This window comes from Balaenoptera physalus, assembly GCF_965194825.1.
Source record: "Balaenoptera physalus genome assembly, chromosome: 12".
NCBI lineage: Eukaryota > Metazoa > Chordata > Mammalia > Artiodactyla > Balaenopteridae > Balaenoptera > Balaenoptera physalus.
In genome coordinates, this window is record NC_138897.1 from 78,540,445 (window position 1) to 78,554,447 (window position 14,003).

General features: G+C 45.3%; 1 protein-coding gene across 7 annotated transcripts in view; it reads left to right on the plus strand.

Annotated features, from left to right (window-relative positions):
- The window catches only part of UBE3B (ubiquitin protein ligase E3B), a 64,600-nt gene continuing 50,597 nt past the window's right edge, over positions 1-14,003 (plus strand). For 3 of the 7 annotated variants that reach the window (XR_014251842.1, XR_014251843.1, XM_082417393.1), the window contains exons 1-7: positions 5,507-5,710; positions 5,872-5,992; positions 7,312-7,371; positions 7,790-7,894; positions 9,354-9,450; positions 10,705-10,790; positions 11,678-11,760. Coding sequence is in view for 4 of the 7 variants with exons in the window: in XM_082417393.1 (XP_082273519.1) it covers positions 5,550-5,710; positions 5,872-5,992; positions 7,312-7,371; positions 7,790-7,894; positions 9,354-9,450; positions 10,705-10,790; positions 11,678-11,760 (713 nt within the window). In the remaining 3 variants the exon portion in view is untranslated. Of the gene's footprint in view, positions 230-1,750; positions 1,911-4,036; positions 4,143-5,505; positions 5,711-5,871; positions 5,993-7,311; positions 7,372-7,789; positions 7,895-9,353; positions 9,451-10,704; positions 10,791-11,677; positions 11,761-14,003 lie in introns of those variants that run through there. The other 4 variants (XR_014251841.1, XM_082417390.1, XM_082417392.1 and 1 more) reach the window with 3 other exon arrangements.

Here is a 14,003-nt window from a genome sequence, read left to right on the forward strand (position 1 = left end):
GTTTTCCTTTCCGGACGAAGAAGCTCTTCGGAACTGTCGTTTCCGGGAATGGATAGTTGTTTCCCGACGGAGCTCTCAGAGTGAACACCCCGGGGCAAGATGGCGGTCGGGCCTCGGCTGCTGCCCCGGGTCAGGCAGAGCTCGGGGGTCTTGGGCTGAGGCGGTGGTAAACTGCGGCCTCGACCCCGACCGCGGGGGCCTCGAGCGGATAAAGGTCTACGGCCTTCGGGTAGCGAGTGGCAACAGGGTTGTGGGTTCCCTGGGTAGTGGGGCCGGGGACTTGGAGGGAGGTGCCCCTGGGGCTGGGTCCCTGCTTCGCCTGGTCGGAGGGGCAGGTGCTGGGGGCTGGCTTTCGGGTTCCGGTGGGCGGTGGGGAGGGGGAGGGGTTCTCCGTGACCTTTTTATCTCTGGGGCCAATGAGATAAAAAGGGGCAATAGGCCTTTAAAGCGGACTAGCGCTGGAGGAAAAAGATTTGTAATTGTGGTTGTTGATGCCGAGGAAAGACGCCGGGCCGCAGGAGTCACCCAAACCGGAGTTCGAACCCTACTCACTGTAACCTTGGGTGAATTCCTTCTCTGTGAGCCTCAGTTTCCAACTGTGTAAGATGGAGTAATTAGCTCGTGTCACGAAGGGTGTTGTGTAATTCAAGTTTTAGAACCATGTCTGACACTCAGCTCTCAATGGAAGCAGCTGGTGTTAATCATATCAATAAAGAAAAGCTTGGTAGTAATCTGACTCTTAGCCCCACGGGCAGCCTTGCATTCTCGATTTTTCTTTGCCTTCCATGAATAGTGGCGTCCCTGGATCTTCTCTGTTTCACTTAAAATAAATAATTGCTTTGGGGTTAGAAGTGGGTTCAAATTCAGGAGCCTAGTGACCTCTGACAAGTCATGTCCGTCTCTACATTTCATTTTCTCTGTGTGAAGGTGGGATTTGATAGCATGCACCTACATAGGCTGTAGCCTTCAAAACCTGTTGCTTATTCTTAAGAAAGTTAGACTGTTGAGACCTGATAGAGCTGAAAAGACAGAGGTGGTTAAATATCTGTACAGTGTCTGAACCATGATCCACCCTTAACAAATGGTGATGGTCATTCAACTTGGCTGCCCAGCTATTCCCACCATAAGCGGAAAATTGTCTTGGGCTCAGATAGCAGTTATTTATGGTGCTTCACCTTTGGACTACACTCTCTAGACTGTCAGGCTCTTTCATAGTGCTCCATGAAGTTGGCCTGATCCAGAAAAGATTGATTTTGAACAGTCTCATGGAACTATAGAAGTAGCGAAGAGTCCTGACTCAGTATTAAAATATTGACTCTGCCCCTTTTGGGATTATGGGAGATATTATGGGAGATATTAAATGGGATTATGGGAGATATTAAATGATCTTACAGGGTTGCTCTTCTTGTTAGATGAGATCACATAGAAAGGACTTGACAGGCAGTGGGTACTCAAATCAACATGTTTCCTTTTGCTTTTCAGACCATCTTGGTTATCACCAATCTCTTGTTTCCTAATCTTTCCACCTATAACATTTTTGTTTCCCTAACTGGATTGTAAACTTCTTAGGGACAGAACGGTAAAGCTCACTTACCTGCTATCTGCTTTCAGATACTCCTTATTAACATTTTCCCATTTAATCTAATCACACTATCCTGATGAGTAAATCGAGATACAAGAAGGGTAAATTTTCATTTAATCCTTTTAGCAACTCTAGGAGGCAGGTACTATTATTATCCTCAATTTACAGATAAGGAAACTGAGGCCTAGAGAGGATAAGTAACTTGGCCAAATAAGGTAGAACGAGAACTAGAGAGAACGAAGGGCTACTTTGATCCAAGGCTTTCTCTGCTACACACAGCCTTTTCTACACACAGCCTTTTCTTTGATTCTCCAGGACATTTAGCAGAGTAAGTACTTAATAAACACTTCTGATATGTTTTTATTTGATTGATGAACTGTAATAGATGTTATGCAGGTAGAGGAGGTGAAAAAGAATTTGAAGAACTGCAAAGTATAGACCATTATGTGGTGTAAACAGAAACCAACATATAGCGTTGCCGAGGGGATGATGATCTCAAGGAAGGGATCTTATCCTGCAGGGCCCGCTGGGAGAGGTGAAGTTTTGAGATAGTCTTAGAGATACTTAGTTACAGTTGGCATGCAACCTCCTGTTTTTCTATTGGGAAAAAGTGCTCTCTTCTCCTTCTGCTCCCTCCCCTTCCTCCCCCTGCCCCCCAAGAGGGACTGTCTCCACGTTAAGGAAAGAGTATACCATTGCGCTCATGGCTTGGGCTGGCTTGTTTGTAGCTCTCAGGACCTTGAAGCTGTTACCCAATATAAACAGGGCCCAGGGTTCATAGCCCAAGTGACAAGACTGGTGAGTCTTAGTGCACCCAGGGATAGAAAAAACTCTTAACGGGTGACTGTTATTTCCTACCCAGAGAACCATAGTGCCTGTACAGATGAGGGCCTCTGCTGAAGAGTTTTAAAAAAGAAAATCTTTGTGTCTATAAAAATAATATGTCAATTAGACTGACTGTGCGCCCCGTCAGCCACCTCTATAGGTGCTTGATGTCATCATCTCATTCAGTGCTCATGATCGACCTCTAAGCTGATTAACAGACAAGACAGAACGACTCCAAGATAATCTCCCCCCGCGGTACATGGCAGAGCTAGGGGCTGGCTCCAGCTCTGTGTGACTCACAGTGCCATGTCACCCTACCACATGCATTCTGTGGAGAATTCGGAAAACAGACTAGTTAGGGAAGCAAAATTTCCCACAGTTCCCCTACCTCAAAACAACCATTCTTTTTTTTTAAATATTGAAGTATACTTGATGTACAATATTATATATGTTACAGGTGTACAATATTATGTATAAGTTACAGGTGTATAATATGGTGATTCACAATTTTTAAAGGTTTTACTCCATTTGTAGTTATAAAATACTGGCTATATTCTCCATGTTGTACAAAAGATCCTTGTACCATATTTTATACCTTACAGTTTGTACCTCTTAATCCCTTACCCCTATACTGCCCCTTCCTCCTTCCCTCGCCCTACTGGTAACCAGTTGTTCTCTATATCTGTGAGTCTGCTTCTCTTTTGTTATCTTCACTAGTTAAAACAACCATTCCTAAAGTGTTTTTCCCCCCAGTTTTGTATCTACCTGCGCACGTGATTTTTTCTCTTTCGTTAAGTAATTGGGATCATGTTGTAATAGGGAAGAACCCTTTGTATTCTATTACAAGTTAATCACTAAAGGGATGTTGCCTGTAAGCTTAAATTATACATAATGGCCCACCTCTGGGAACCCTGCCTCCCAGGTAATGAGCATTAAGCTAAAATACATTTGTTTAGCTCACAGGAAACATCCTGACCGGGCCCACCTCTGAATGACTGCAGGGAGGAAGAAATTAACACATCCCCTCTGGAGGCTGACCGGAACCAGGAAATGTTTGACTTTACTTCCTCCCCTTTTAGTATAAAAGAAGCCTGAATTCTAACTCAGGCAAGATGGTTCTTTGGGGGCATGAGTCCACCATCTTCTCAGTTTGCTGGCTTTCCAAATAAAATCGCTGTTCCTTGCCCCATCAACTCGTCTCTCGATTTATTGGCCTGTCGTGTGGCAAGCAGTATGACCTTGGACTCTGTCACAGTGTTGGTTCGCAGCCAGCCTCCTTTTCATTTCTTAGACGTAAATAATTTTCCAACTTGCTGAAAATGTCAAACATAATTTGCAATGGCTTTTAAACATGTCATCCCCTCTGTTATTCTTGGTTGCCATCACAAAACATTTACAGCTTTAATTCAGCAACTTCTTTGGGCTTATTCTCAACCTATTCCCTTTAAACTGTGAGGACAGGGGAGATACGTCTACCATTTAGATCCAACATTAACTAAAGAGGACACAGATGTTTTTTTTAAAACCAGAGGCACTGTCTTTATTACTTTTTCTCAGTGAGGAAGGTATATGATGCCTACCTATAAAACTAATCCTAAATCTGGATTTTTTTTCTTCTGCTTCTGCCAGAAAACACAAGCTCCTCTGAAGTGAGAAGCTGTCCTCAGCTGTGAGCCCTGTGCAAAATCACTAATGACTGATTACCTGACATTTCTGTGTCACCGGCAGGTCTCAGGTGAGTGCTCCAGACTTCCACTTCTGGGGCAGAGTGAATGGTGTGGAAGACTGGTACCTTTTTATTGCCTGTCTTCTCACGCTCCCTCCCGTCATCAGGTAAAAGCTTCAAGATAGTCTTACAGGTACTTAGTCACAGTTTGTGTGCAACCTCCTGTTTTACTATTGGGAAGAGGCTCTCTCTTCTGCTTCCTCCCCCCCGACACCCCATGAGGGACTGTCTCCATGTTCGTTTGTCTTGAGAATTACTGATGAGAGACCCACGTGTAGGAAAAGCCTTACTGTTTAACAGATGTGAATCAGTGTCGAACAGGGGCCACAGAGGTCCCCCGATGTGTTGACATGGGAGGAGCCTCTCGTGACCTTTTTATCCTTGATGTTTTCACGTGGACACTGCTTTGAGTGAGGTAACCTGATAAAGAGATGGTTTACAAGAAGTCTAGATTTCTGAGTAATTCATTTCAGTGCCCGTGTCAGCTGGTCTGATTATATATTTTGGATAGAATGACAAAGTTTTCAAGCATCTAAAGACATCATCTCAATGTGGGAGGCTCTGTGGATCAGTGCTATGTGCTCTAGGCTGATAGCCAAAGCCATCCCTTTGGGAAAAGACAGTTACTGATGATTTAGATTAAAATGTAATGGCTAATTTAGAGCCTCTGTCCAAAAATACCAGTCCGTGCATGGGGGCCTTTCTGCTCTAACGTCTCCCTCAGCCCTTGGCAGGATGGGAACGGCGAGGACAACAGAATAAGTTACGCTTAAAACCAAACATGTTCGATTTAATGGATTGTCTGGCATTCTGGAATCATGTACCTTTGGCTTTTTTAGTGTTTAAATGGCCCTTTAAAAAAAAATGAAAGGCTTCTTTTGTGCTGGGCACAAAGTAGGTATCAGTAAATATTTGTTGAGTGAATGGATGAATAAGATAATGGTGACAGTAATAATTATGTTTAATGTTTTTCCCTCAAGTCTTTACTTGGCAAAATAAAAGTTGACTGCTCAGTGAAATATCCAGGGACCTTTGACTTAGAGGATGCCTGGTTTGAGTTAGAGCTTTGTGGGTGGAATTGATTCATGCTTTGTTTATTCATTAAACCATTGCAGAGCCGGACCCTATGCCAGGCACTCTGTTCTTTCTCTTAAAAAAATGTGATTACTTCATACAGGAAAAAGCATCGCTGGTCTGGGGAGTTGCATGAAAGGAGCCGACAGGAAGTTGGGACTTGTGCGGGGACAGCTATCAGCCCTTTGGGAGGGAGCTGGGGGGTCCCGAGTAGCTTTCTGCTGCTGCCCAAGTTCCTTCCTGCCCTTTGCTCCTGAGCCCCTTTCCGTGAGTGTTTTTCATATAATGACCTACATCAGCCACTTGCCATTTTCCTTGCAGGGTTTGTGCAAGTTTGCAAACATGTTCACTGTTTCTCAGACCTCGAGAGCTTGGTTCATTGATAGAGCCCGTCAGGCTCGAGAGGAAAGGCTGGTGCAGAAGGAGCGGGAGAGGGCAGCTGTGGAGATTCAGGCCCACGTACGGAGTTTTCTCTGTCGGCGTCGACTGCAAAGGGAAATCAGGTGGGTGTCAGTAGCTCCTCAGCACGTTTTCTTTTGTTTCCAATTCATAGCAAAAAAAACAAAAACAAAACCGATTGCTCTTCTCTTACAGTTCTTGAACAGCCTTCCAGCTGCTATGAGCTCCTAATTTAAAACGTCTTTTTTTACCCTTCCCTCCCTAGGAGAGAGATTGATGAGTTTTTTAAAGAAGATGACTCTGGGTCCAGTAAAAGAAGTGCACTTTGTATTTTTAAGACTGCCAGGAAACTGCTGTTCTTGTTCAGAACTAAAGAGGATGATGAGGTAAAATAATAATAGCAAACTCACATCGTGCTTGTTATGTGTCAGATCTTTTTATAAGTATTTGATAGATGTTAACTCATTTAGTCCTGACAGCAACTCTATGAGACAGGTTCTGTTACCCCAGCATCCTGCCCCTTTTGTTTTCTTGGAACCTGTTTCGTAGGGATTATGCCCAGTGCTGGGAATCATCACGATTGTTTTCACATTGACTCTTACAGGCACTTGTCCTCAGATGCGTAGGTTAGCAGATTTATGAGACACACATGGTACAAGTCATGGTAAATGGTAACTGACAGGCGGTGGTGAGGACATCGGAGGAAGAGGTGGGCTGTGGCGTGCCATCAAAGGGGTGGCCGCTCCTCTGCTCCAGCCACTGGGGGACTGATACTCTGATTTCTTTAAAGACACTCCAGAGCTCTTTGACACTCAGTTTTCTAATTTGTAAAAATTGGCTGCTAATTTGAAATTTCTCTTAAAATCCTGCAAACCAAACAAAACAGGCTAGTTGTACCTTTGGAGTTAGAAAAATCAGCCTAGAAAGTAAAATTCCAGGGGAGCGGCTAGTCATCTGTAGCAGTACTAAGGAGACCCTTGAGGAGGGCCTCTGTGTTCCTGGGGGTTAGGCATCCATCACTGCTGAGCTTCACATGTGCCAGACCCTCTTCTGGGTACGGGGCCCCAGAAGGAAACAAAGTGGGCAAGGTCTGTACCCTCGAGGAGCCTGTAGCCCAGCAGGAGAGAGAGGAGGACGCTGGCAGTAAACACAGTCACGCAGATGAGGACAGGCAGGCGCAGGGCGGTGACGCCTGTTTACAGAGGAGGAAACTCAGTCTGGTAGGGCAGCAGCCAGGGCCACACCTCTTTTAAGGGTGGATCCAGGGTTGGTACAGCCAGAGTGTACCACTTTTCTTGCTTTTGCATTTCCAGATGAAAGTGATGATAGGACAGTTTGTGAGGCAAAAGTCCGTATCCATGGTGCTTATAAAATGGCAAATGGCTGAACACAATTTAGGAGACAGCTGCTAGTCTGCAGGAATCCAGGCCAACTTCGCCAGGTTGATCTTGTTTTTCAAAAGGAGCCCCAGTCTAAAACACGTGTAGGGCTCATCCTGCCTGCAGGTCACCAGTTTGAGAGCCTTTCCTTAGGCTTCCTGATCCTCGGTCTCCACATCTACAAGTCGGAATTAAATAGGATCCCAACGTGAGTCATCTGGCATCAGGCCGGCACATGCATGCCAGGGGCCCACGGAACATTTGCTGCTTTCTGATTTCTCCATTCATTGTGAGAATTTATAACCCCCCATTCTGCCTCTCTGCAGAGATTTGAGAAGTTGTGTCGCTGCATCCTGAGCAGCATGGATGCTGAGAATGAACCCAAGGTAAGTGGGGCGGAAGCCAGAAAGTCTCCCATGACCCCTCAAGCTGGCCTGTTTGCCTCTGAAAATTCCTGTTGAATGTTCTGACTGTTGTGTATGACTCTGCATGTTCACACCCATGTGCAAATAAGTAATGGATCGAAAACATTAACAAAGTACAGGTGAATTCCTTAGTCTTTGCATTATCCAAGAAGCTGTGTTCTGCTCTTGCCTCATACTCAGGATGGTAAATCCGCTTACCAGGCTATTTTTACCTTTGGGTTTAGTGTTAAAATAAGTCCTCCTTGCTGCTTATTTATCTGTTCATCCCCCTGCCTTATCTGGCTCTGGACCTAGCTAATTGGTCCCATTCCAATAGCTGGAATGTGTGTCATTTGATCCCTGTAACTGCCCATTACATTTCTCTTTTTCCTGCTTGTAGGTATGGTACGTGTCCCTGGCTCTTTCCAAGGATCTCACCCTCCTATGGATTAAACAGATCAAAGACATTCTGTGGTATTGCTGTGAGTTTCTTGAGCAGCTCAAGGTAAAAAATAAAAACAAGACTGTAAATCTACCCCTCCCACTTGAGGCCTGTAGAATGTATTTGCAGAGTCCTCGTGGGTCCCTCATGGGTTATACCTTTGTGATGTATCAGCTGGAGTCTAGTAAAGAATTACTGGAGCCCCTGTTCCCAGAGAGAGTGAGTTAGATGCTGTTCTCAACTTGAGAGCTTCTTTCATGCATGTTGTTTTGAACATTGACCTGCACTTACCACAGTCTTGATGCCAGGGAATCTTGTCTTCCTTTCAGTGCTTTTGATATAGTGGATACTTTGTAGCTGGCATTATTATACTAGTCAGGCCCCTTGTTACAGTGCAGAAACCCAACCTGAGTGCCGCTGGTAATACTAGAGCCAGGGGCCTTCTGGATTTTCCCTCTCTTTCCTTCTTTCATGTGTGCTCCCTTTTGGAATCACCTTGTCCTCTCCCACTGTAATCATGGCAGCTGGCAGTTCTAGCCTCACATCCTAACTCTGTCTTGACCAAAGAGAAAAGGGAGGCTTCCCCCATCGATTCAGAAATCTGGGAGGACTCATAAAGGTCCAGTGGGATCCTGGTCTCAACACTGAACTGGTCACAGTGGCAAGATGGGTGGGGTACTGCCACCAGCCCCGCCTGGTCCAGTGCCCACCCTTGTGTTATGGGAAGGTGGGCAGGGGAGTGAGTGTGCACAAACAGCAGCCATTTCCACTTTGCACGTAGGGAGGGAGAAGTTTCAGGGGCAGAGGCTTGGCAAGGACTCTGGTAGTAACTGAGCGACGGAGCAGATGTCCCCAGAGCACCCAGTGATCCATTCCCAGACATCTCCCTCAAGGCATTTGTGAATGGCTCTCGTGGCCTTGACCCAGCATCAAGCATGAGTTATAGTCATCATTATAGTAGTAGCCAGTAGTATCAATGCATAGTGTTCTCTGTGTGCGAGGCACTGTTCTTAGTGCTTTATATTCATTAATCCATTTATTTCTCACAACAACTAAACGAAGGAAGCAGTGTTAACTGTCCCTAGTCAACAGAGGAGGAAGCTGAAGTACAGAGAGGTTAAGAAACTTGCCCAAGATCACACAGCTAGTAAGTGGTAAAGCCAAAAGTCTGAGCCCAGAGTCCTTGTTATGTTCAATTGCATTTATACTCTGTTGCTCCAGTGTACATGCATACATATGTTAAATACTAAATGCATACACGTAGTAGGCCAGCCCTGGTCATCTTGTTTTCTAAGAATTCTCAATTCTCCATTCCCAAGAGTATTTCAATTCTATGGTCAAGCACTAGTGTGCTGAAATCCCTGTTGTTTAACTCCTATAGTGGCCATTCCTCAAGAGAAAAAGAATAAAGACTTAGAATCCTGACTCGTTTGTTTGCATTCAGAAAAGTTGTAAAATGGTTGCGCTGCTGTCTTGGACTGGAGGGCGTGTGTCTTAATCTTACTCTCTTTATTGTTTTTAGCCTGAAATTTTACAAGACTCCAAACTCATCACACTGTACCTCACGATGCTTGTCACCTTTACAGACACTTCAACATGGAAAATTCTCCGGGGAAAAGGTCTGTGGGACTTGCTTCAAAATCTTTCCTAAGTAGCATTTCCGTGGAGAGTTCGGGGACCTTTTCAGGAAGTATTTTTGCTGCCACAAGCCTCACGGAAGGCCCTAGAACCACACACGTGGAGACGTTGCACTGTGGTATCTAGGATAAGTTCAGTATCGTGTGCTCAGCTCTCTCCCTTCCTGGAATTTACGTTTGAAGGCACAGTCCCTCTGAGCTCATTTGTTACAACTCCCACAGCACCTCAGCCTCCAGATTGATAATATTTACTTAAGCCTCGTCATTTCAGTTGGAGAATATTCGGCAGCAAATAATTCTATTTTGCGCATAAAATTGCATGGTAAAGCTGCCTTCTTCCTTGAACACTGAACTCGGCCTTACGTGTTTCATACATTCACTTCATTTATCCATTCACCCAGTAGCCTGCTGTGTGCCAGACGCTCTGCAGGCGCTGGAGAGAGGGGAGAGGTCACTGCCCTCCAGGGGCTTTAGGTGCTGAACTCTGTGTGCCTGCCCTTCCTCGCAGCACCTGAGTCTGGCGGGGTGGGGAGGAGACAGACACTAAAGAGAGGTCGTATATATATGAGTATCTGAGTAGTATACGTGGGTATGTAGGTCATGACAACAGCGTGACAAGGGGCGCTTGGAAGGCAGAGCCCAGGAGAAACGAGAGTGCAGTGGAGAGGGAGGCCTTGCCTTGTGTGGGGCTCGGCCTTTCCCGAAGCAGTGACAGCTGAGCTGAGAGCTGCAGGGGGAGGTGGAGTTTGCAGAGCACAGAGGTGGGGCATGGCTCTGAAGCAGAGGAAACTGTGTGCCAAGGCTCCAGGCCAGGAAGGGGGTTCATTTAAGTCATGATCCTGGACTCGGGGGGGGATTTAGAACTCGGTGCGTTCTGGGCCCTGCCAGGGGGCTTGTATCCCAGTGGGGAGAGGAGGTAGCCACCGGGGGTAGAAAGTGCCAGGCCCTCGGAGGGAAGTAGAAAATGTGCTGCAGGAGCTTGGAGGCCGGGGATGATACTTCTGGGAAACCATAGGTCCCGTCACCTAAGAGGTTACGCTTCCACCGGGCCTTGCAGGAGAGAGAATTCTGGAGATGTGGCTTCTCCCTGTCCTCTGGTGCCAGACCCAAGGAGAGCAGGAAGGCAAGCCAGAGGAGCTCACATTTCCTTACAGCCTGGGGCCTGGGGCCTGGGGCATGTAAACAGTTCACATTATGGCCAGAGATTTTTTTTCTCAGACTTTTTTCTTCATTTAGGTGAGAGTCTTCGACCAGCCATGAACCGCATTTGTGCAAATATAATGGGCCATCTCAACCAGCATGGATTTTATTCTGTGCTGCAGGTCTGTGACCCCATCCCTAACATGGGACTCACTCTCCATACCTGAACTTGGGTTTTTACCTCTGGTTTCGGCATATCTGCTGCCCTCCTCACAGAAGCCTTTCTGCAGGAAGCGCCCTCTCCTCCCTCCCCAACCCCGGCTCTGAGACCCTCGCGGTTTGTGTGAAGGGAGGGCAGTGACCGGGACCCCTTCATTGTGCTCCATTGTTGACGGCGAGGATGATCCGGTCATTTGAGACTTAAACGCAGGCAGGAGGCCTCAGGATGTATTCCCTCAGGTTCCTTCTTGGTTGGTGTCTGGAATCGTCTTTCTAGCTCTGTGTCCTCAAACAGCCTTCCGTCCACACTGCATGTGATCGTGCCAGTTCGTACATCCAGGGAATTGTCAGAAATGTAACTAATCACTGTTGAAAAGTATTGATACTTTGGAATTCTTGAGTTTGAGAAGTGACATTGATCTAGGCCGTCCTCCCGCCTGGCACTGAGATGGGCTCTTTCCTGGTTGGGTTTCACTTTCTCCTCACGACAACCCTGCGAGGTGCTGTGGCAGCCAAAGGTGGATTCTCAACAGTTCATCTCAGTGGGAGCGTCTACTTGACGCCATAACTCTGAATTGCTTCTAAAATAATTGAGATTTTAAATCTGGTGTTCTTTTTATCGGCTGCTAATTTTTTTAACTATTTATTATTTTTAAAAACTCAAGTGTAGTATTTAAAGTAGAGAGAGAGAGTGGTACAGTGAACCTCCATACATACCCATTGCTTTTCTTTCATTTTTTAGAAACATTCCGATACAGTTTTTTATCTGAAGCACTTATTGAGCATTTTTTACGTGCACATGAATATAAAGTTGGCGTCGCCCCCTGACCAATTACAATGTTCTTTGCAGGTATTGTTAACCCGTGGCCTGGCGAGACCCCGACCTTGTCTGTCCAAAGGCACTTTAACAGCAGCCTTTTCCCTAGCAATGCGGTAAGTAAGAAACTGCACCTGAGGAGCTGGCGTGCTTCTGAAGGCCTGCTCCTCCTGCTTTTCTTCTCTTGTTACTTGTATTAGGTACGGGCTTGCCCACTTTGTTAGAATTTACAGGAAGTGTTGTTCTTGATGAAAGTGACACATCTGTGACTGCCCTGTTCTTAATCTTCCGACTGTACCCTTGAATGTTTTTGCATCATGATTTGAGGGAAGCTATTCAAAATGAATTGCTTTATTCTGCCAGGGACCAAGATACGACCATTTTTCCTTTTGAGCTTTTAATTGAGAAAGGAAACCTAAGAGATGAAAGAGGCCCAGCAAAGGGCAGGGTGAAAGGATTCAGGGAATAGTGTTGCAAACACGGGTTTAAGACACTGGAGTTTGGAGGACCAGAGAGGATGTGATATTTATCTTCACTTAGTCAGTTTGGAGATGTAAAGTACTTAAGCAGCTAAATATTTCCTGATAGAAATCATACCAGCAAGTCTGAGAACTGCCAAGTGTAAAGAGCTGTGCTTGTTAATGGGTCCAGACATACTTAAACTGTTGAAAGGAGCAGTAACTTGGGGAGTTGTTAATAAGATAGCTTGATAATCTGAGATAATCTTAATCCCCAAGATAATAATAACTTGGGAAAGAAGGAGTGTTATGGTCAAACGAGCTTGGTAAAGCTGCCTGTCTGCCCCTTCCTGCTAATTCACCGGGCACCTTCCTGCTGAAAGCTCCGACAGATCCTGTGGTAGCAAACTCTTTGGGCTTGTTTAACCTGATTTGACCCAAACATATCTGAACATGGAGTACTCTCGCCCAAGTTTTAGATGATGGAATATGTCTGTTACCCTCCTTTGGAATCATTTTCCATGGAACGCCAATTTGAAAAATGGTCTAGATTATAGGTTGGCAAACTTTTTCTGCAAAAGGCCAGCTAGTAAATATTTTCGGTTCTGTGGGCTATGCAGCTTCTGTCACAACTACTGTGCCACTGTAGCCGCCAAGCAGCCATAGACAGTACATACACAAATGAGGATGGCTGTGTGTTCCAATAAAACTTTATTTACAAAAACAGGCAGTGGGCAGTTTTTGACCTGTGGGCCACAGTTTGCCGACCTGGTCTAGACCGTGTTTTCTACTAACCATTAGCCACACGGGGCTGTTTAAATGGAAATTTATTAAAATTAAATAAAATTAAGAATTCAGTTCCTTGGTTTCATTAGCCACATTTCAAGTCCTCAGGGGCCACGTGACTAGTTGAAAACCATACTGACAGCACAAATGTGAAACATTTTCATCATCACCAAAAGTTCTATTGGACAAGGCTGGTCTACACCGTCCAATAGAAATATGATGAGAACCACATTAAATAAGTCAAAAGAAAGGGGAAATTGAGTTTAACGATATATTTTATTTAAACTGCTATATCCAAATTTACCATTTTTGCATGGAATCAATACTTTTAAATTATTTATTTTAATTAAAATTAGATAATTTATTAATTTTTCTTTCCGTGCTGAGTCCTCAGAAAGTGGTGGATATTTTACACTTAAAACATAGGAATTTGGCCTAGCCACATTTTAGGTGCTCAGTAGCCCCTGACGTGTGGCCAGTGGCTAATGCATTGGACAGCACACCTCTAGAGGCTAGACCTTCATAACAGGAACAGAATCCAACCGGTTATGCTATGATTAAAGAAGTAGAACAAATTATCTAGGTAACAGTCATACGTTCGTTACATACTTTGAGAGGAGTTACATAGAGATGTACTTAATGAGTCGTAACACACGTTTTCCTAGAATCAGGTTTACTGCAGCTCCCTCTCCTGAGTCACCTGAGCCGCTCATTCAAGCAGCATCACCCACCCTCTCCTCTGTCCGAGACAGCGGAGGAGTGACACAGACGCCTGAGCCCAGGAGCTCAGCAGCGTCCTCTAGCTCCCCTGTCTTCCACCTCTCAAGAACACAAGTCGTCTTTCCGTCCCAGCATCCTTCCCCTGTCCCACTGTGGCTGCAGTTCACACTGTGATCCACCAGGAGGGTCATCTAGGCATTCCACCATGTTTCTTCTCCTTTGAGAATATAATAGCGTCCATCATTTTAAGTTTTTTCTTTCCATATGTCAGAATCCATTGACTCACTTGTTAAGGCCGGGCTGTTCTAAAGCCTTTTTCTTGCACAGTGCACTTTTTTTCCTCCTCTGAATATTTGTAAGTAATTGAACAGGACCAGAACCTTGTAAAACAAGAT